The sequence below is a fragment of the Amblyraja radiata genome, chromosome 5 (genome assembly GCF_010909765.2).
Source record: "Amblyraja radiata isolate CabotCenter1 chromosome 5, sAmbRad1.1.pri, whole genome shotgun sequence".
Taxonomy (NCBI): domain Eukaryota; kingdom Metazoa; phylum Chordata; class Chondrichthyes; order Rajiformes; family Rajidae; genus Amblyraja; species Amblyraja radiata.
Window position 1 is genome coordinate 104025190 of NC_045960.1, and position 24406 is coordinate 104049595.

Here is a 24406-nt window from a genome sequence, read left to right on the forward strand (position 1 = left end):
AAGGATAGTCCGAGGGTCTCAAATGGGGTAGATAGTAGTTCAGGACTGCTCTCTAGTTGTTGGTAGGATGGCTCAGTTGCCCGATAGACAACAAAATGCTGGATGGAGTAAGTCAACATTTCAGAGAGCATCTCTGGAGAAAAAGGACGGGTGTTGTTTCTGGTCGGAACCCATCCCAATGCTGAGGTGTGCAGGAGCCATGCTTGGGGTACTGATAGGGGATGATCAGCCATGATCACATTGAATGGTGGTGCTGGCTCGAAGGGTCGAATGGCCTACTCCTGCACCTATTGTCTATTGTCTAAACAGTGAAGGAGAATGAATCTGCAAGTCATTATATTTCTTTGTGTTGGTTGAATCCACACATTTGTAATTCACGTGGAAGCGATGTTCTTATTAGCAATTATCGCACCGTGAAGCTTCAAGTTTATATTTGGATGTAAAATTATGGATAACGACCCAACGATGATCTACGGTCAGTGGCTCAGTTGCCCCAGCGAGAGCGTAGTTGTCTAGAATGTAGTCAGTTGTGGAGCGGGGAGCTAAGAGGGTTGAGCCGAATAATGTGCTCGTTGATGTTTGTCAACTCTCTCGCTCTCTATCCAGAGAGGATCTCAGTGGGTGTCAGGGGTTACGGGGAGAAGGCAGGAAAATGGGATTGTGAGGGAACGATAGATCAGCCATCTGGTGGAGTATGGACTTGATGGGTCGAATGGCCTAATTCTGCTCCTGTCACTTATGAACTGATCTGATTGTGGTCCAGAACTTTGGCATAGTTACAAAGTGCATGGGGACATCTTGCTTACTGTTGCTCTTTTTGTCTTCTCCTGTTGCTGGGGTGGAAGGGGTCCCCCATAATGTTGCTGGCTCTGGATCTGTACCTTGTGATGTATAGTTCCTGCAGGCTTCCAAAGTACTGGTGTTTAGCTAGGTATGGTGAGACTATCCCAGTAAGCCATGCCATGGATGCTTCTGGAGATAGACACAAAGTGCTGGAGTAACTCAGCAGGTCAGGCAGTATCTCTGGAGAAAAAGGATGGGTGACATGTTTGGGTTGGAACCCTTCCTCGGACTCTAAGCATTCTTCTTCTCCAGAGATGTTGCCTGAATCACTTTGTGTCTATCTTCTGCATGGACCAGCATCTGCAGTCCCTCCCTACGCACCATAGATGGTTCCATCAGGTAGTCCATTCCAGGTGAAACCAGGGACACCAAAGACACCAGATTATATGTGTAAGAAAGAACTGCCGATGCTGGTTTACACCGAAGATAGACACAACATGCTGGAGTAACTCAGCGCATCAGGCAGCATCTCTGGAGAGAAGGAATGGATGATGGTCTTGACCCAAAACTTTGCACATTCCTTCTCTCCAGAGATGCTGCCCGTCCCCCTGAGTTACTCCAGCATTTTGTGTCAGAAGATATGTTGAGCAGGCAGGAGCATGGGAAAGCTAAGAGATTGGCCATGAAGATAGACACAAAATGCTGGAGTAACTCAGCACGTCAGGCAGCATCTCCAGAGAAATGGAATAGGTAATGTTTCAGGTCGAGACACTTCTTCAAGTTGGTCGTGATATTGGATGACAGGGCAGATTCAGGAGGCTCTGTGGCTTTTTTAGTGTAGTTTAGTTTATTGTCATGTGTACCGAGGTACAGTGAAAAGCTTTTTGTTGCGTGCTATCCAGTCAGCAGAAAGACAATACATGATTACAATCGATCCACTTACAGTGTATAGATACATGATAAGGGAATAACGTTTAGTGCAAGGTAAAGCCAGCAAAGTCCAATCAAGGATAGTCCAAGGGTCACCAATGAGGTAGATAGTAGTTCTGCACTGCTCTCTGGTTGTGGTAGGATGATTCAGTTGCCTGATAACAACTGGGACGAAACTGTCCCTGAATCTGGTGGTGTGCATTATCACACTTCTGCCCACCACTTGGTGCTTCCGATATGTCATCTGAAACCTGAAGTCATTATAGGGAAGGGGATGGTGATAGGAAAGACAGGCAGACTTGAGCTGAAAAGCATTGGTGGCTGAATCACGCTGCATACCCAGATACAGAGATAACAGAGTAGCATCAAGGCTCAATATGAAAGAGCGGAGGAGTCACTCGAGCAGAAAGAAAAGACCCTGAAGAGTAGAGTGGTGACATTACGTTGTTGAGCTGAAGACTACAGATGGCTCAGCATATGGTTCATGGCAAAGGCCAAAATTAAAGGAAAGTCAGGGCTGTCGTTCCAAACCATGAGATTAATATTAACGGAGGCGTAGGTACTTGAAGCAATGGTGAAAAGCACAGTGGCCTGGCCACTCAATGGATGTTACTGGCAATATGAACACCTAAAGTAATGAGCAGCAACTGTCATCTAAGTTGGTTCAGAATATGCACCTGCTTATTTTTTATTCACCATCTCTTGTGAGGATAAATTAGGTAAGTTGTTCCCTCTTTCGCCTTTCTCCTCAGTGAAAGTGAAGATAACAGCAACTATGCCAGTGTGTGTTCAGACTGATTTGTCACAGGATTCAATGGCGCGCTCTTATAAACAAGACTTGCTTTATTTTAAATGAAATTAAAACAATAATCGCAAGGCCTGGTGTAAATAGAAACCTTAACTGTGCAAAGAAAACTCAGATTCAGTTGAAGCAATACATAAATTACACTCTGCATTCAAAAATAGCAAGCGGCATTTTGTAATGTATTGTGTAATCCATCAAAATCTAAGCAGTAAAGTCAATATATTTTTCATTACAAGATCCTATTGTGCAATCTGAAGCGGCAGCAGAATTACATCTTTGTTGTTTAGCGCTGGTTTCTTTGCACTGATAAAAAAAAAACCTCATTGCTCATGGATTTAATTCTATAACAAAGATCTTGCAAGGAAAGAAGACGAGTGTTTTTGCAGTTTGCAGCAAGCATTGTTGTAAGTGTGCATGATGGAATGAGGACAGTCCCTTCATAGTCAGTATCTGTAGTCCCATGCACACATTAGATAAACAAAAATAAGGCAATGGGATTTCATCTCAGGGGAACGGTGGTGATTAGGCAATTCATTTTTATCCATGACAATCCTTGCTCCCAGGGTTTTAGACCAATATACAGTGGAGTTTTAACCTAAAAGTGTCTCCTTTACTTTTTGCCTGAAAAGTATCATATCTGGGATTATAAATATCTCCGATAGCTGAGGACTAATTAGGGAGGGACAAATTAACCATCCAGCCTAATTCAAAGAGTTGCGACATCTTTAGTTTAGCTTAGCTTACATTAGTTTATTAGTCACGTGTACCGAGGTACGGTGAAAAGCTTTCGTCGCGCGCTAATCAGTCAGCGGAAAGAAAATACAAGATTACAATCGAGCCATCTGCAGTGTACAGATATAGTTTAAACGTGAGAAATGCTGCTGTTTGAGTGGAGATTTAAAAGAGTGGAGCGATTGTAATGCGTGATTGCAGATCCACGTCTGTGACCAGCGCACAAAGTGTCGCCTGGCTTGGACGCCATTTTGGATCCTGCTTATCACGCCATTTCCCCTCAACATAGAACCATACAAACAGAAAGAAACTATGGTGACAGAAAAACGTTGCTTGCACATAAAAAAAAATTGGGGTATTTTTAATAGTAACCCTTACCCAAAGTAAATAGTTTTTTTTTTTAAAGAAACATTAGTGTTATTTTTGCAATGAAGGTAAGACTGGCTGCCATACAGAACTAAGTGATTTGGTCGGCTTCAGTGGAGCGTATAATACCCTGTGTATTGCCTTTTAAATCTGCTATTTGCAGGGTCAGCCAAAAATACTTTATCCTGGGTCAAATGTCAAGAGAAATGGCTGAGTGCCAAGGATTTAGTGAAACATGTGTAGCATCGATAGCAATAGCTCGAGACATTTTCAAAGATACACTCACAGAGTATTTCCCACAAAATATATCGTTAATTTATTCCACAATTTTAATTTTTATTTTCAGAAAAGTTCATGTTCATGTTATAGATGCAGAATTAGGCCATTCGGCCCATCAACTGTGCACAGAAGCTTTGTTTGTCTTCTCAAAGTCACTTTGCCATTCGTTTTATCTGCATGTTTTTATTTCAATAAGTATATTTACAAATGTGTACATAAATGTTTCACATATTAATTTCATTTTGTCAATAATTTTTATTTTCGTATAGCAAGTCCTTGGCTCCAAAAGGTAATTACAAAAAATAACTTATTATACGAGGAAAGCACTTTTCACAAGTGTAGCTCGTCTCAGACTACTGTGCAAATAATGTAATGAAAAATGTTAAACCCCAAAAAAACAGAAACACTCAACAGGTCAGGCAGCATCTGTGGGAAGAGAAACAGATTTAACATTTCAGGTTAAAGTCAATTTACAGAAAGTAAGTTTCCAACAATGAGATACTGATAGATAATCTTATATTTTAGGATTGATTGAAGGGTAAAGTTGGGATAGAAGATCAAAGTTTTCAGAATAATGTCAATCGGGAGAGAGGACACTGCTAAGTCTGAAGAAGGGTCTCGACCCGAAACATCATCCATTCTTTCTATCCAGAGATGCTGCCTGTCCCGCTGAGTTACTCCAGCGTTTTGTGTCTACCTTCAATTTAAACCAGCATCTGCAGTTCTTTCTTACACTGCTAAGTTAATGCCTTACCTGAAACATAGCAATGTCCTCCTTGTTACATTGGGGTGTCAGCATGGGTTATCATAAGGTCATAAGTGATAGGAGCAGAAATTAAGCCATTCGGCCCATCATGTTTACTCCACCATTCAATCATGGCCGATCTATCTCTCCCTCCTAACCCAATTATCCAGGCCTCCTCACCATATCCCCTGACACCCGCACTAATCAAGAAATGCTCTTTAATTGAAAAATCATTTGTTTAGTGCTTCATGCTGTGCAATGAGATTTATTCTCACAACTTCTAGCCCTGACCTTGGAATGCCACAAGGTGAACAAAGACTGATGCCCCATCGATGAACTTGATTTGTAAAACTACCCATTCCTGAAACTTTTACTGGTGATTAGTTGCTTGACTCATTTCCAAGAGATTGCACCTTCTTTCAAAATTGAGAACAGAGTAATTGAAATCAAATATTATATGATTTAATATTCATAGAATTCTACTGATAATGTAATTTCTGCATCTCAGTTTGCCTCTCCTTAATCTTAACCGAGCAAAGTAGTGAAAGAAAGGAACACTCTCATCACAACTGTAAAGAACCAAATATCTCCCAGAAATTATAGTCATAGACACATCGAGTGATACAGTGTGGAAACAGGCCCTTCAGCCCAACTTGCCCACACCGGCCAACAATGTCCCAGCTACACTAGTCCCACCTGCCTGCGTTTGGTCCACATCCCTCCAAACCTGTCCTATCCTTGTACCTGTCTAACTGTTTCTTAAACAATGGGATAGTCCCAGCCTCAACTACCTCCTCTGGCAGCTTGTTCCATACACCCACCACCCACACAATAATTAAAATTATTTAATAATGCACCGTTACAAATTTCATATTGATCTTTTAAATCTGAATTGTAGCTAGAATAAAAGTTGCTTTGGAATTTAGTGACTTGAAAACGTTACTGGGGACAAATGGCTTAGGGCGACACAGTGGTACAGCTGTAGAGTTGCTGCTTCACAGCGACAGAGACCTGGGTTTGATCATGATCATGGGCGCTGCCTGTCCGGAGTTTGTAATAATAATAATAATGGATGGGATTTATATAGCGCCTTTCTAATACTCAAGGCGCTTTACATCGCATTATTCATTCACTCCTCAGTCACACTCGGTGGTGGTAAGCTACTTCTGTAGCCACAGCTGCCCTGGGGCAGACTGACGGAAGCGTGGCTGCCAATCTGCGCCTACGGCCCCTCCGACCACCACCAATCACTCACACACATTCACACACATTCACACACAGGCAAAGGTGGGTGAAGTGTCTTGCCCAAGGACACAACGACAGTATGCACTCCAAGCGGGATTCGAACCTGTTAGTGCGTGGGTTTTCTCTGGGTTCTCTGGTTTCCTCCCACATCACAAAGACATGTAGGTTTGTGGGTTAATTGGCTCGAGTGTGCAGGGAGTGTACAGGAAAGTGGGATAACATAGAACTGGTGTGAGCGGGTGATCGATGGTCGGTGCGGACTCGGTGGGCCGAAGGGCTTGTTTCCATGCCGTTTCTCTAATCTCAACTAAACTGGACAATGGTAAAGATTTCTTCTTGTAATATACCGCCCAGGAAAATCAAAGACATTGAATGTTGATGGTGAGGGAATCAATTCCCTACTTTAAATAATTTAAATCTGGCTCTTTTCTCAGTCTATGCTTCCTCTGGCTCTTTACAAAGGGTTTCAGCTACATTTCAGCTCAACTATGGCAGCAGAGTGTGAACAGCTCTTTACCTTGATTAAGGAATTGATTGATTAGAACGGGTGTCAAGGGTTATGGAGCGAATGCAAGGGAAATGGGATTAGGAGGCAGAGATCAGCCATGATTGAATGGTGGAATGGGCTGGATGGGCCGAATGGCCTAATTCTACTCCTATAAGTGAACTTGTGATTGAAAGATTAAGCATGGAAACAGGCCCTTCAGCCCACCAAGTCCGTGCTGGCCATTGCTCACCCGTTCTCACTAGTTCTACTTTCGCACCCACTCCCCATACACACTAAGGGTAACTTATAGAGACCAATTAACCTACAAACTTGCACGTCTTTGAAATGTGGGGGGAAACTCTTCACTGCACCTCGGTGCGTGTGACAATAAACTAAACTGAATTGAAGCCGGAGCACCCAGAGGAAACCCACGCAGTCACAGGAGGAACATGGAAACTCCACACAGACAGCAGCCAAAGTCAGGATCAAACCCGGATCTCTGGCACCATGAGGCAGCAGCTCTACCCACCTACCAGTTAGGAGCTGTTTTTGTCCAACTGAATTTAGGTTCCTGATTTCAGCTTATGCATTGTAACCCCATGATTTCATGAATATTGCCCTATATATGGAAGCTCATCGTTAGAATCGGTTCCGCATTGAAATGATGACAGCAGTTTACCAATTCTCTCTCTGTGATCGCACAATGCTGAACCGAAAAAAACAACCACTTTGGAAAATTACTGCCAAGAGAGGAAGATACTATGCGGTGAGAAGAAGGATTAGCATTTCAAATGATGATGAGTTTAGGAATGCAATCTCCAGGAAAATGGAGATGAGGAAAACACATGATAAAATAATGTTTAAGAAAGAACTGCAGATGCTGGAAAAATCGAAGGTAGACAAAAAACCTGGAGGAATTCAGGGTCTGGGGCAGCATCTATGGAGCGGAAGAATAGGTGACGTTTTGGGTCGAGACCCTTCTTCAGGCTGAAGAATGATAAAATAATGTAATCTCTTTTTTTCAAATTTGTGAAGAATTTAAAGCATAGGATGGGAAGCGTATTTCAGTTTTCATCCAACGCAGTAAAACCAACTTCTGGAGTAATTTTAATGCAAAACATTGTTTAACAGGGACTGAAAGATAAATTATCCCCCCTTGTATAAAAACCAAGTAGGAAGGAAGTCAAGTGAAAGGTGAGAAAATAGAAAAAAATAGCTAGGCTATTCATGTTTATATATCAATATATTGACTTACGAATTAATAATAAGGTCAACTCTTCAAATATAACCAGTTGATTAGGAGTCTTCAATTCTCCTGCAACAAACTTACAAAATCTAAATGCTAAAACATTGTAACAAAAAAAGTAGTGTTTAATTTAGTGGAAATAAGGAACTGCAGATGCTAGTTTCCACACAAGGACACAAAGTGCTGGAGTAACTCAGCGGGTCAGGCAGCATCTCTGGAGAACATGATTGGGTGACGTTGAGGGTCAGGCCTCGGCTCTAACCCTTCATGTCTAAGAGCATTCGGAATTGGAAAAAGATTGCCACGTTTTATCTCTTGGCTGGTCGAAATAGAAAGATGTTACAGATAAAACAGGAAGAGAAATCTCAATCCAAGTTCAATGTGAATGAATTACAAGCTGAGATCAATCCAATCTGAAGAAAGGTCCTGACCCAAAATCTCGCCTATCCATGTTCTCCAGAGATGCTGCCTGACCTGCTGAGTTACTCCAGCACTTTGTGTCCATGCTAGATAGAGTTTACCACCAAGTTCCAGCGATACCATGTTAGGAACAGCACCTCTTCTATTTCCTCCTTCTGTTAGCATTAGTTCAATGGAACCCCTGGCATCTGTCAGCTGCGATATCATCAAGCTGGTTGGGCCGCTGATAATATTGAAGACCTGCTGCAGATAAGACCATCAAACCACAAGACATCGGAGCAGAATTAGGCCATTTGGCCCATCTAGTCCACTCTGCCATTCAATCATGTCTCGAGTCCACTCCGCCATTCAATCATGGCTGATCTATCTTTCCCACTCAACCCCATTCTCCTACCTTCTCCCTGTAACTAGTAAATTAAGGAAGGAGAAACATATGCTTGACTCGGAGAGAGGAGTGAGGCTACACACAAATAGGAGGAACGGCATCTCCTATTTCAGCTTACAACCCAGCGGTATGAATATTGACTTCTCTAACTTCAAGTAACTCCTGCATTCCCTCTCTCTCCATCCCTCCCCCACCCAGGTCACACCAGGTTCTCGTTCTCACCTAGCAAACAGCAAACAAAGGCCAGTTTCCTTTTTTCATCATTACTTGTTTTGCACATCTTTCATTCATTTGTTCTATATCCCTCCATATCACAGTCTATATCTCCCGTTTCCCTTTCCCCTGGCTAGCCCGAAACATCACCCATTCCTTTTCTCCCGAGATGCTGCTCAGTTACTCCAGCATTCAGTTACTCCAGAGCAATCTGCCCATCCAGACCAGACCATCCCACACATCGTGAATGACTGCCCACTGAGGCTGTTCCCTGGGGACATCAAAGCCATCCACCCAGTAACTGATGCTGACCTGGCATGGATGGCTACCCTTGATCTACAACTTTAGGCTGTGCACGCCATACGCAAGAAGAAGAAGACTCCAGCATTTTGTGTCTTCAGTTTTTAAACGAATATGCAACATTGCTGAACAGAGTTAGATCTACCTAAAACTGTTGATGCTGAAACAACATTCACTTTAAAAAAAATTCAAATCCCTTACCTTTTAAAATATTTATGTGATGGAATTACTATAATCTCACACCAAATTAGTTTCTTTATGGAAGGATAGGACCAGCTAGGCGATGATTATACTCAGTCATCGTTAACAACTCCATTGGACCTCTAGTAACATGTCTAAGATTTACAGAGCATTTTAAAGTGATTAGTTCATAAATAACTTAACTTCCCTGAAGTCCAAATGATTTTCTCTGAGTCCTTTGGAATAAAGCAGCAAATAGCACAAACTGTAGAATTGCAGCAAGCCATTGATAGCAAATTTGGGATTTCTCCATGCCATTAGTTTCACTGTAATCACTCCTTAAATAACAGGATATTGATTGGAAGGAATTCAGACACAAAATGCTGGAGTAACTCAGCGGGACGGGCAACATCTCTGGATGGAAGGAATGGATGACGTTTCTGGTCGAGACCCTTCTTCAGACGGAGCGTCAGGGGAAAGGGAGTTACAGAGATAAGGAAGGGTAAGAGATCAAAAGAGATGAGGATCAAGGAGAATGTAGAATAGATCATAGTTAGCGAGGAGAAGGTGACAACAAAGCAAACAGAGATACAGTGTAATCAGAGGGACAGTCAGACTGGTTGGAGAATGGGGAAGGATAGAAACATAGAACATAGAAACATAGAAAATAGGTGCAGGAGTAGGCCATTCGGCCCTTCGAGCCTGCACCACCATTCAATATGATCATGGCTGATCATCCAACTCAGTATCCTGTACCTGCCTTCTCTCCATACCCCCTGATCCCTTTAGCCACAAGGGCCACATCTAACTCCCTCTTAAATATAGCCAATGAACTGGCCTCAACTACCTTCTGTGGCAGAGAATTCCAGAGATTCACCACTCTCAGTGTGAAAAATGTTTTTCTCATCTCGGTCCTAAAAGATTTCCCCCTTATCCTTAAGCTGTGACCCCTTGTCCTGGACTTCCCCAACATCGGGAACAATCTTCCTGCATCTAGCCTGTCCAACCCCTTAAGAACTTTGTAAGTTTCTATAAGATCCCCCCTCAATCTCCTAAATTCTAGCGAGTACAAGCCGAGTCTATCCAGTCTTTCTTCATATGAAAGTCCTGACATCCCAGGAATCAGTCTGGTGAACCTTCTCTGCACTCCCTCTATGGCAATAATGTCCTTCCTCAGATTTGGAGAGAGAGGGAAAGCAAGGGTTTACTTGAAGTTAGAGAAGTCAATGTTCATACCACAGGGGTGTAAGCTGCCCAAGCGAAATATGAGGTGCCGTTCCTCCAATTTGCGCTGGGCCTCACTCTGACAATGGAGGAGGCCCAGGACAGAAAGGTCAGTGTGGGAATGGGAGGGGGAGTTAAAGTGTTTAGCAGACTTGAGCTGAAGATCATTGTGTGAAAATGTCACTCTGCTGCGTTTTACAGTGGAAGCTTCTGCACGTTTGCTGAACATCTCGGAGACCTGCACACTGTAATATAATAAATTCCATCCTCAATCAAAATAAACTCAAAATTCATTATATTAGACCAGCTCTGCTGTAAAGCAGAATCATGTATCCGGCAATCACCGTCAGTATCTGCACAATAATCCCTTAATTAGAGCATTTATTTCTGGTACCAAAACTCTAATCGGTGCTTTGTCACATGTGACGTTTGTAACCCATGCATAACAATTTGAAATTACAGCTTGCTTTATCTTCTATTTTATTCTCCCTGAAGCATCAAATCATTTTCTTTGCTGTTGTTCTATTTCTAGAAATAACCCATTAGAACTTTTTCCTCAGATAATGCTAAGAAAATTTTTTTTTTCTCTGCTGTAGGTAGGTTATCAAGTCAGCTGAAGGGTCCTTGATAAACTCGTACTACCAATTATAAAATGGAAATGTGCATTACTTTTTGTGAGACTTCAAGCCCAATATTCTGCATGTATCCCACTTTTTATTTGCTATGGTTTTCCACTGGTCTGAAGAAGGGTCTCGAACCGTCACCCATTCCTTCTCTCCAGTGATGCTACCTGTCCCGCTGAGTTACTCCAGCATTTTGTGATCTTTCTTCTCTCATGGTATTCTGCGATTGGACAGTCTTTTATACATTGTGTGATGTCACGTCCCCTTTAAAGTCTGTCCCTCTCCCAGCCACATGCAAACGAGCCACACCCAAGTTCAATTAAGAGTAATTGGATCAATTAACCCATTCTACAGACCTACCCAGACCAACTGTATGCAAGAGAGAGTTAAGGGCCTGTCCCACTTGGCTGTCATTTGCGCGTCACGCAGATGGCGCTCGAAGATTTTGTACATCGCAAAATCCTGCGACGCTGCCTATGTCATCAAGCGTAATGCGCACCATGCGCGCATCACGTGCGTGTCACAACGCTCGCATCATGCGTCGTGATGCGTAAATGATGTCGCGTAAATTACCCACAAATGACGGCCAAGTGGGACAGGCCCTTTAGATTTAGCTCTTAGGGCTAACAGAATCAATGAATATGGGGAGAAAGCAGGAACGGGGCACTGATTTTGGATCATCAGCCATGTTCATATTGAATGGTGCTGCTGGCTCGAAGGGCCGAATGGCCTACTCCAGCACCTATTTTCTATGTTTCTATGTTTCTACCCCCCTTATAAACCTTGGAGCCCAGAGGAAGGGAGAGGGGCAGCTGCGGGGTTGAATCTAGACCCTCTGGGTTTGTCTCCAGAAGTAAACCCCATCGGGTGAGTTCACTGTACTATTTGTGCCAGTGTATTCACTATGGAATGGAATGCTTTATTGCCACGCGTGACAAGGCACAGTGAAATTCTTTGCTTGAATACCCAAGGCATTATTGATCCGGTATCATGAGCGATGCCACAATTGCCTTTCAAGGTCACGATGTGAGGGTTTCAGTCCAAGACTGATTGAAGGTAAAATCCATGTGAAATGATGGAAACTCTGCAAGAACTGCCCCAATGGTGCAGTTCACATATCACATTAAATATATACAGTACCTTTCCCACTTTATATTGCACAGTTGATGGAGATCCCTTTGGGCTGTCTAAAACTGCCTAATATTGCTGTGTTAATCAATGGCACATTATTCACAAGTGTTGCTCTGCAGTAGAGTGGTTTGGGACATCTGGTGGGTTTGAAGGTGTTTTAGGTCTTAAACTCTCCTATCTGTTTCCTTTCAACAGGAGATGTGCCTGCCCATATCACTCTGTCAGAGCTATTAGATATCTTCCATCTCACATGTTAGAAATTTAGCATATTTCAAAAGCCGATAAATACCACAACATTCGGGCGGTGCGTCAGTAGAGTTATTACCTTGCAGCGCCAGAGACTGGGGTTTGATCCTAACCACGGGTGCTGTCTGTACGGAGCTGGTACATTCTTCCCGTGACCCGTGTGGGCTTTCTCCGGGTGCTCCGGTTTCCTCCTGCACTCCAAAGGCGTACCGGTTTGCAGGTTAATTGGCTCGGTATAATTGTAAATGATCCCTCGTGTGTGCAGGATAGATTTAGCGTATGGCATTCGCTGGTCGGCACGGACCTGATGGGCCGAAGGGCCAGTTTTCGTGCTGTATCTCTAAACTAAAACTAAACTAAATAAGCATTTTTTAAAAAAACACTGTGTTTGTTGCTGAGCCTCAGGTGTCAAGGCCACAGTTCTCAAAAGTAACACTGACACTAAAATGGATACAGAGATAAAAGTACAGCCATTAACACCAAACGTTAAAACTATGATTTCAAAATGTAGTAAACATTTGATTATTTTAAATATTCCTGCTGCTGTGTCATGGAGAAAAAGTTGGGTGGAATGTGTAGGAAGGAACTGGGTAGAATGTTGGATTCATTAGCTTAGTGAGCTAGCAAAGCCATGCTGGGTGGAATGGCCTCCATCCATGGCACATAGAGTCATAGAGTGTGGAACCAGGTCCTTCGGCCCAACTTGCCCACACTGGCCAACATGTCCCAGCTACACAAGTCCCACCTGCCTGCGCTTGGTCCATATCCCTCCGAACCTGTCCCTGTTTCTTAAATGTTGCGGAAGTCCCAGCCTCAACTACCTCCTCCGGCAGCTCATTCCAGACACCCACCACCCTTTGTGTGAAAAAGTTACCCTTCAGATTCCTCTGAAATTTTCCCCCCTTCACCTTGTACCTATCCTCGATTCCCCTACTCTGGGCAAGAGATTCTGTGCATCTACCCAATCTATTCCACTCACCTTTTCAGAGGCAAGAAAATAAAATAGTCCGAAACCAACTGAAAAATTGTACATCTTCACTCCTAATGTAAACACATGCATCCATGAAATTGCTAATCACATCTGGAGTTGATGGAAAATCAGTTTGTGCCATGATGAAAAGTGCATTTTGAAGAACATTTTTACTTTTAAAATTATGGCATAAAAAATATGGAAATAAATATTCCAGAAATCCAGGTAAAAAATGTGTGAAATCACATTCCAATGGGTTGAAATGATTTCAAATTTTAACGAAATTAATGTAAGTACCTAATCTGATCAGGAATCACATCCCCAGCATCCAACTGATACCAAATCATCAATTGGTTTTGGTTTTAGGATACAGTGCAGAAACTGTTCCTTCAGTCATTGCTGACCAGCAATCCCCGCACCTCAACACTATCAAACACACCCCAGGGACAATTTACAATTTTACCAAGCCTATTGACCTACAAACCCTTTGGTCTTTGGAGTGTGGGGGGGGGGGGGAGAAGCGGAGATCCCGGGTAAAACCCACGCAGGTCACGGGGAGAACGTACACACTCCGTGCATTGGCAAAATAAAGTGGAGACATCACAAAGCATGAGCCCACATATTCCTTGGTGTTGCCTGAAGCATGTAACTGTTGAAATCTAATCAGAAAATATCAGAGGAAAGTGTGAACACTTTAAACTTTGATGGGAGTGTAAGAAGCCGCCATACCTGTGGTCTAACCCATCCCCATGATCAATGGGAAGGAAATCAGGCAAAGGAGATCATGTTTAATTGGATAGCGAACAGCTAGATTCCATTTTATGTTGCACTCTGAGTTAAGGATGTGGCTCTTTGGTTCCGTGGAGTGGTTTCGTTAGATTACAGTGAAAATGACACAGTGAAGCAGGCGCTGATCATTAAATGAGTCAGTTTAATGATTTGAGCAAAATACACATATCTGTAATAAAGATAGCCCTGGAGCTTAGAATTTAATTCCATTTCCACTTTTGATTGCTGGTGCAGCAGCTCCCACTGCTGGTGTGCCCTGCCTTTCAATTAGTTCCTGAAGCCTGCTAAACATTGCAGTTAAGGCATCTTTAATGCTAGCATAGTTATGGCTAAAATGTACCAGGGAGAAAATGTGCTTTGATTTTGCTTAGATACACAGCGCAGAAACAGGCCCTTCGGCTCACCGAGTCTGCGCCGACCAGCGATCCCCGCACACTAACACTATCCTGCACACACTAGGGACAATTTTACGTTTATACCAAACCAATTAGCCTACAACCACCCTAGAAGCCTGCACATCCTTGAGGTGTGAGTTGAAACCGGAGCACCTGTAGGAAACCCACGTGGTCACGGGGAGAACGTGCAACCTCCGCACAGACAGCACCCGAGGTCCGGATCGCTCCTGGGTCGCTGGAGCTGTGAGGCAGCAGCTCGACCAGCTGCGCTACTGTGTGGCCCTAAAGCAATAACATTCGAGCAGTGTTTAAGAAGGAACTGCAGGTGCTGGAAAATCGAAGGTACACAAAAATGCTGGAGAAACTCGGCGGGTGCAGCTGCACCCGCTGAGTTTCTCCAGCATTTTTGTGTACCTTCAACATTCGAGCAGTGTTTTTTTCTACTGCGAACTGTCCTCTAAAGCCATTCTCTTCATCTCTCCCGCTCTCCAAGATCCCATGTGACAACTCCTATTCCCACCTCCACACTATTGCCCCCCAAGCATCTTATCCTTGATGTCATCTACATTTTTTACTTTCACTGTGTCCCTTAGTGCCATTATGTGAAAAAGGAGCTTTAATTTCCTCATCCAGATTTATCTCACCAACACCTCTCTTGACTCCACCATATTATTGAAATTGACAGATTGGTTATCTAGAATCCAGTATTCAATGAGAATACATTTCTTCTAGCTACAGGGATGACACATATTAGTTTCTCCAGTCCTGGGTAGAATCTCTGTTTCTGGGCTGCTGGGTCTAATTTTCCAACTTGCCACTGGTATCTAATTTGGCTCCAAGATAAACCTCTGACCGATTACAATTGCCTTCACTAAGATCGCTTAAGGGCAGGCCTGTCGCATACCTTGCCTCTACCTCCTTTGGCTTCTCCACTGCTGAAACCCTCATCTTCATCTGCGTTGCGTCTAGACTTGACGATTCCAAAGCACCTTCGCTTGGTGCCTCGTAGACCACAATCTCTAAACCTATTATCCAAAGCCTTTTTTCATTCCGCTGACTGCTTTAGCATGCAACAAAAGGCTATTCACTGTACCTTGGTACACGTGACAATAAACTGAACTAAACTAACTTGTATCGTGCATCATCCCCTTCAACCACTTTGAATGCTCCATGAATTATTTTGCCTCTTAGTTATGCGGTGTATCAAGTTTTAAATCCTCACCTTTGTATGCAAACCCCTTGACATCCTTAGCTCTGTAATTCCCTCCATCGATTTCTCTGTCTCTCCAACTTTCTTTTTTCTTTTACAACATTCTTTATGACTCTGCACTTTGTACTTTGAGGACATTTCTATCGGGTTGAAGTCAATTTCGTTGTATGATAACGCTCTAGTTGAAAAGCATCATTTTAAAGGCACTCTTTAATGACATGTCATGGTTTTGGTTGATCTTAAAAGGCAATGCAAGTTCTCAAGCTATTTTGTTTTGGTCTTCAATTAAGGAGACATTTAAAAGAGTTATTCTGTGTGAAGTGGCAAGTGTTCCATTGATTGCTAAAATTACCAGTCACCGATTTTTTTTTTTAGCTGAAATTCAACATTGCCTCATTGCTAATCTGTCGTTTAGTGTTAAAAATATTCCATTTGTGAAATACAGGAGTAAAACGTCATTTTAGTGAGAGTTATTATGAAGTGGTTTATTAGTCTCACTGTGATTTAGATAGTGCTTTGCTTTGTACCTACGTTACTAAAGTGAGTACAATAACTCAGGTTTCAATAATGTATGAAATTGTAGACGGGCTTACTGATGGCAGCAAAGAACTCCAACATAGGATTCTATCATTATCCTCAGGTCACCATTTCACCATGTGAAATCAAGCTTCACTAGGCTAAGTTGATTTGCAATGCACACCTACTAAAGGAATAAAGCGAATGCTTCTCACATCTCCACACTTCAGATTAGGTGAAACAGAAATATATTCAACAATTGGGTATTTTTGGTATCGAGTGGAGCAGGTGAAGGATTGGGATCAAGTCCTGGAGGCAAGGTTATAGGTCCCCATTCGTTCTCGTCAATTAATACATATATAGCAAGACTGGAAAGGAAAGGAAAATAGTTTAAGAAGGTGGAAAACTATCTCGGCCTTCAGAATCTTCAGGTCAACCACAATGCACATTTTGCCTATTGAGGGAAAACATAAGTTGACTCACCTACAAAATGCACTGAAGTAATATAAAAAAATAACTGTTTCAACCAGGTTTCTTGCACCAATGAAGGACTAAATTAATAAATTCCTTGACACACAGGCAGACGGTGCTGTCCTTAAGAAGTTAAAGAATGAGAAGATGGATGGGGAGGGACCAATTATCATTGGAGATCGCAGTATTTTAAGTTAGAGTGGGAACTATTATTCAGGGGGTGTCACGGGGGCACAGTTTGATAAGTAGTTTAATCCAAACCAGCCAAAATTGAGAAAATCTGCCAAAATAAATATCACGGGGACTATGTCCATGGTGATGTATGATGTTTTAATTTCCTAAAGTAAAACACAGTTTTTAATCCATGGGTCAATATTCAGCGTGGTTGTAGATCAATAAATCAATGCCAGGAGTTTAGGGCACGAGGCTGGAATCTACTGTAGGTTCTATTTCATTATCCACCACCACTAAACTAAAGACAGAGAAAGTATACTTTCAAAAGAGAGGCGTAGCACCATTGCTAACAATGACCAATTAATTTCAGAAGTGCCCATTTGAAATAATTCATTCTGCGTGTTTTTTAAACTGAAATCAATGTTAGAAAATATATCTATTTTTGTGTGAAATAACAGTATGTTTCGTTCAAAATCTGTTTTTGAAATGGACTGGTAGTTTTTTTTATTAATGAACCTGTTGTTGCATTCTCAGTTACGGATGTTAAACTTGCCTTTGTGTTTTTTCTTCTCTCCCGCCACCCCAACCCCTCCAGGAATCGTGAGCTCTGTTGAGAATTTGTCTGCTCATAGTTTCAATTTGTTTCTCTCAATTACCACAGGTTTAGCCCATATGAGTGGTATAACCCCCACCCTTGCAATCCCGACTCAGACGTGGTGGAAAACAATTTTACCTTGCTAAATAGTTTCTGGTTTGGAGTTGGAGCGCTCATGCAGCAAGGTATACGCTACAGCCTGCACTTCTCTTTGGCGCATTTCCCACTCTTTGCTGGGGGTTATTGCTCTCAGGCACACTTGGCTTGCATGGGTGCCTCTTTGCATGTATCCTTCATTGTTAGCACACAGATTTCATTTGATTTGTAAACGCATCCACTGACCTACATCAGAGCCGATCTGCACCGTTTCCACACTCATCATCACCTGCACACACTGCATGCGTCTCCATTACATGCGCCCACCCCCCCCGATGTCCGGGTAAGTATGATCATTGTGTTTGCACACTCGCCCTGCTGTACACCAAGGGTACATGATAAGAGGGAACCCTTCTCCCCCTGCTGAACCCCCAGAAAACTGTGGGATTAAGTGTTGGACATGACGTTACCTTGGGTACATGACAGTCAGCCCCAACCAGGCTCTGTCTAAAGCATCCTTAAAAGGCACCTCCTCTGTTAAGCGGGTAAGAAAAGAACTTTGTGGTAATTGCGTGACACTTGTAACAGTTAGTTACGTCTCTCCCCGGCGTGTTGTGGGCCTGCAATTTCAACATTGCTTGACTGCAGCCCACACCTTAAGGAGGAGACAAGAGCAGTCCCTGAGTTGGTGTAATTTATGATTTTATGTATCGGACTGCATGCCTCTCAGGGCCTGTTGGTCGTCACGGACAAGGTACATCTCTCTTCTTTTCTTACAGAGTTTGATATAGTTAAGACTGGATTTGGAGTTGGCTGTCATGTCCAAGCTTATCTAGTTCAGGGCTCAGCTGGTAAGATGGATTGTGAGGGATAAGATGGATGAACAAGAGCTTCCTCTGCCCTGACAGCAACCGCTATTAGACCAAATTACTGAAATGCTTGAAGAAGGAATCGTGACTCTCTCTATTTGCGGAATCCATCTCCCTCACATTCTATATTACCCAAATCTAATTAAAATAAAAATGCACTTTAAATGTTTCCCATCCTGGTTAATGTAAGCAATCTTACATTTGCATGAAATCTGGTAAATGAGCAGAGCATGCAATAAAATGCATGATTGAGCATCAGTTGTGCAATTTCTTCTTTTAATAATTAGCCTGAGTATGAGATGGGGAGAAATATTTCTTGATGATAATTTTAGTGGAAATTCTATTTTGTACTCTCACTGGGCTGTTGTTGAAAGTGCCGACAGGGGATAGCTGATCCGCCCCTGTCCATTTAGCTGCTAAATACCTCTTTGGCATCTATCCATGAATACAGAATTTGAATCCCTTGCACTATCTTCTCTAGTCCTGTTGGGAAAAAAAAAACTGCTCTGAACTCACATTTATCCCACACCATTATAAGCCAGTCAGTTTAGTTTATAGTCACGTGTACAGCAAAAAGCTTTTAGAAACATAGAACATAGAAAATAGGTGCAGGAGGAGGCCATTCGGTCCTTCGAGCCAGCACCGCCATTCATTGTGATCATGGCTGATCGTCCCCTATCAATAACCCGTGCCTGCCTTCTCCCCATATCCCTCGATTCCACTAGCCCCTAGAGCTCTATCTAACTCTCTCTTAAATCCATCCAGTGACTTGGCCTCCACTGCCCTCTGTGGCAGGGAATTCCATAAATTCACAACTCTCTGGGCGAAAAAGTTTTTTTCTCACCTCAGTCTTAAATGACCTCCCCTTTATTCTAAGACTGTGGCCCCTGGTTCTGGACTCGCCCAACATTGGGAACATTTTTCCTGCATCTAGCTTGTCCAGTCCTTTTATAATTGTATATGTTTCTATAAGACCTCCCCTCATCCTTCTAAACTCCTAAACTCCTTTTGTTGCGTGCTAACCAGTCGGCGGAAAGACAATACATGATTACAATCCGGCCATTTACAGTGTACAGATACATGATAAGGGAATAACGTTTGATGCAAGGTAAAGCCAGTAAAGTCCGATCAAGGATAGTCCGAGGGTCACCAACGAGGTTGATAGTAGTTCAGGACTGCTCTCTGGTTGTGGTAGGATGATTCAGTTGCCTGATAACAACTGGGAAGAAACTGTCCCTGTATCTGGAGGTGTGCGTTTGCACACTTCTGTACCTCTTGCCCGATGAGAGAGGGAAGAGAAGAGGGAGTGGCCAGGGTGCGAATCGTCCCTGGAGTCAATGGAAGGGAGGTTGGTTGGGTTTTGGGTTCACCAAGGATATTGAAAGAATGACAAGCAACACGACAGCTTTGTGTTGTGTGGTTCAGTTGAGGTCCTTTGTAGGTGGAGGTCCCTATTCCAAACCTATGATCCCAGCACATTGCCTCCGTACCTCATGAAAGATGGAAGGGAGGCAGAGAAGGGGTTGGGGAATAAAAGTCATGACCGTTGAGGAGATTGGAGAAGTTTGGCACCTCCTTCTCAGAGCAGAAAAGGTTAATGGGGAATTTAAAATGGAAGTTATTAAGTTATAGGAGCAGAATTAGGCCATTCGGCCCATCAAGTCTACACCATTCAATCATGGCTGATCTGTCATTCCCTCTCAACCCCATTCTCTTTCCCCCACACAACCCCTGACACCCGCACTAATCAAGAATCTGTCATTCTTCAACTTAAATATATGCACTGACTTGGCCTCCACAGCCGTCTATGGCAATAAATTCCACAGATTCACCACCCTCTGACTGAAGAAATTCCTCCTCATCTCCATCCTAAAGGTACTTCCTTTTATTCTGAGGCTATGGCCTTTGGTCCTAGACTCTCCCACTGGTGGAAGCATCCTCTCCACATCCACTCTATCCAGGCCTTTTCACTACTCGGTAAGTTTCAACGAGGTCGCCACTCCCATCCCCCTCATCCTTCTAAACTCCAGCGAGCGCAGGCCCAGTGCCGTGAAATGCATAAGTGAGAAATTAGAGAAGGGTTTGAATGGAGGAAAATAGAAGAGAGCATCTCTCATAGCAGAATGCCAAAGTTATCAGTGGACGCAAATCTAATCGAAATGGAAAATGAAGTTGAAAGGCAGCGTAGACAATGTTGGGAGATTTAACGTGGAAAGCTCCATATGCCTGAAAGGAGGTTCAAAGATAATTAAAATAAAAACAAATGTGATAAAATGCAGGGTTTGGGGCAAAGAGCAGCTGAATAGCACTAATTGGAAAGCAATTTCAAAATGCCACCATTACACCATGCCATTGAACACCATGCCATTGAACAGCTTCCTTGTCCACTGCATCGCTCTGCTTTGACAAACTACCAAGCTTTAAAGATTACCCCATCTTGCAGGCTTTTCTTTCCATTAATAAGACTGGACAGAAGATTCTGAACCTCTCGATTGAGTGTATGAACAAATCCCCCGGTTTAAACTTGCAAAGGTTTGTTTCTTTGAAGGAGCACCATAGATATAACTTTATCCTTGGTGAACTCACCTGATCCCAGCTAAGTATTTTGCCACAACTGCGATAGAAAAGATATCACCAAAATGAAATTAATCAAGGATTATGGTTTGTTTAATCTCAGTCTTATGCAGAATGCCAACCTGTGTCTGTTGGTTACGAAATCATGAACAGTCAACTCCATCCAGTGGTGAATAAATGGAATATGTGTTTAAGCTACCTAACCATTAGATAGATACGTTATACTCAGGGGTTCAACTAAAATATTCACAAAATGCATGTGTGTCCGTAACAAGGAGTTGAGGGAAAATGACGAGTTGCCTGGAGGATAAAACAAAATACAAAGTGCTGGAGTAACTCAGCGGCTCAGGCAGCACCTCTGGAGAACATGGACAGGCGATGCTTCAGGTCAGGACTCTTCTCTCGACCCGAAACGTCACCTATCCATGTCTTCTACAGATGCTGCTTGCCTGATGAGTTACTCCAGCACTAATGTATTTTGTTTATAAACTAGCATCTGCAGTTCCTTGTATCCACGTGTGACTCACAGATAAGTGTGTTATTCAACTTCCTTGCAGCCACTTCCCACATGCAGTGTCTATCTGGCCATTCAATTGTTCTTGATATAAACCATGACGAGTTTTTTTGGCAAGTATTTTTGTGCAGATGATCCATTGGCGAGACATACCTTGAAAACATATTTTAATTGATTGGTTTTGGGTGATAGAAAATCAGAATAGATTTTAAATTTAACCAGAGCTCCAATTATCGTTTATTTTGTGGTCAGTTAAATTTATGGCAATATTTATCACACATGCCTGCCACTTAACAATGGCCAATGTTATCATGTTACGATCCTTTTAAGTAGTCTTGACCAGATGGGGACACATTTAATTTGTGCAAGCTATGCTGTGTGGTTCTCTGCTGAAGACACAATGATGTTGATACAATCAAACTGGTCAGACTAGTGTAGATGTGTGGACATCTAGTGTAGATGGGGCATGGATGGTGTAGATGGGGCATGTTGGTCGGCATGGGCAAGTTGGGCTGAAGGGCCTATTTTCACGCTATACGACTAGATTTAGGTTTAGATTTATCATTGACACGTGTAGCGAGGTACAGTGAAAAGCTTTGACGTATGCTATTCAAACAGATCAGAGATATCACTCTAGAAACATTCAAGTCAAACTCAAGTACAATACATAGGTTAAAGGGGAATATGAAGGGAATAGATATGGTAAATGCACAAAGTCTTTTACCCAGGCAGGTAAGCCTGGAAGGTAATAGGCTCGAACAGGTGAGGGGGGTATTTGATAGGCAGATGGTTGAACAAAGACCAGAGATGAAAATACATTAGGTGTGAGATAAAAAGGATTGAAGATTTACAAATTGTGAAGTTGGAGGAAGAAATGTCGGACTGAAGGCCAGTAAATGTTAAACCCGCGGCTGGGAAATTATTGGAGAAGGGATAGGATTTGTGTACATTGGGAAAGACAGGAGCTGGATAGGGATAGTCAGCATGGCATTAACTTGAATGAGTTTTTTTAAGTAGGTAACTGAGAACATTGATGAGGGCTGGACAGTATACATTGTCCTTGTTGTCTTTGGTAAGGCATTTAACAAGGTTGTGCATGGTTGGCTCAACCAGAAGGTTACGGCAAAGAGTAGCTGTGGAAGGGGTGCTTTTCTGATATGAAGTCTGTGACTAGTGTTTTTTAGACATATACGCACAAAATGCTGAAACAACTCAGCGGGACAGGCAGCACCTCTGGATAGAAGGAATGGGTGACGTTTCGGGTTGAGACCCATCTCTGAAGAAACGTCACCCATTCCTTCTATCCAGAGATGCTGCCAGTCCCGCTGAGTTACTCCTGCATTTTGTGTCTATCTTCTGCAGTTCCTTCCAACAGTAGTGGAATATCACAGGGACTGCTCCTTGGACCGTTGTCGTTTTCTAATATATGTATTAACGACATGGAAGTGATTGTAGGAGATGTGATTAGTCTGTTTGCAGATGGCATGAAAGTCAGTGGTGCTATGAATAGCGAAAAGTTTATCTAAGGCTTTTCAGCAAGATGTAGGTCAGATGAAAAGATGGGCAGAGCATTGGCAGATGGTGTTTAATTCCAACAAGATGGATTTTAATCATGACAAGTGCAAAGGGATGCATTTTGAGAAGGCAAACAGGGCAGTACATATACAGAAGATGATAAGGTACCAAGGAATATTGATGAACAGTGAAATCTTGGAGATCAAGTCCATAGTTCTCAAAGATCTCTCAAAGATAGCGGAGTCAGGGGATATGGTGAGAAGGCAGGAACGAGGTACTGAATGTGGACGATCAGCCATGATCACATTGAATGGTGGTGCTGGCTCAAAGGGCCAAATGGCCTACTCCTGCACCTATTGTCTATTGTCTATAGTTCCCAGAAAGTGGCAACACAGGTAGATAGGGTGGTGGAGATGGCATGGGCCATATTTTCCTTCTTACACGGGGCAAAAAAGGCAGAGGGGTGAGCTAATAGAGATAGAATGTCATACAGCGTGGAAACAGGCCCTTCAGCCCAACTTGTCCATACCAACCAAAATATCCCATCTACGCTAGTCCCACATGCTTGTGCCTGCTCCATAGCCTCTGAAATGTTCTTATCCATATACAAAATAATAAGAGGCATAGATAGAAATAATCTTTTCCACGTGGTAGGGATATCAAAAACAAGAGGGCATAGGTTTATGGTGGAAGGTAGTAGTTTAGTTCAGTTTAGTTTCGTTTAGAGATAATAGTGCGGAAACAGGCCCTTTGGCCCACCGAGCCCGCCCTGACCACCGATCCCCGTGCACTAAAGCTACCCTGCACACTAGGGACAACTTACAATTATACCAAGCCAGTTAACCTCCAAACCTGTACGTCTTTGGAGTGTGGGAGGAAACCCACGTGGCCACGGGGAGAACGTACAGACTCCATACAGCCAGCACCCGTAGTTTGGAGTCAAACCCAGGTCTCGGGCGCTGTAAGGCAGCAACTTGACCTCTGTGCCACTGTGCCGCCCCATGTCAAAGTGGATCTGCGGAGAAAGATATTTTTCACAAAGACATCTAGAGTGCGCTGCCAGAGGAGTTGGTGGAGTTTATTGCAAACACTACGTGTATGGGACAATTAGACAGGCACTGGAATAGGCATGGCACAGAAGGGTATGTACCTAATGCAGGCAAATGGGATTAGTGTGGATGGTGAAACTGTGTGGCATGGGCATTGTAAACTTAAGGCCCTCTTTCTGTGCTGTTAAACTCCATGACTCCATTTTGTCCAATTGATTACTTTTTATGTGGCTACCAATCTATTGGCATCAAGGACTAAGGAGACATCTGCCAGGAATAGGTTCGCTCATTCTTTGGATAGAAAACACTCTTCTTGGCCAATTTCTAAA

The 24406-nt window shown here is 42.9% G+C and overlaps 1 protein-coding gene across 2 annotated transcripts in view; it reads left to right on the forward strand.

Annotated features, from left to right (window-relative positions):
- grik2 (glutamate ionotropic receptor kainate type subunit 2) overlaps positions 1-24406 on the forward strand; it is a 495196-nt gene that overhangs the window by 398712 nt on the left and 72078 nt on the right. For both annotated transcript variants that reach the window (XM_033021917.1, XM_033021916.1), the window contains exon 13: positions 17527-17645. In XM_033021917.1, coding sequence (XP_032877808.1) covers positions 17527-17645 — 119 coding nt within the window. The remainder of the gene's footprint in view (positions 1-17526; positions 17646-24406) is intronic.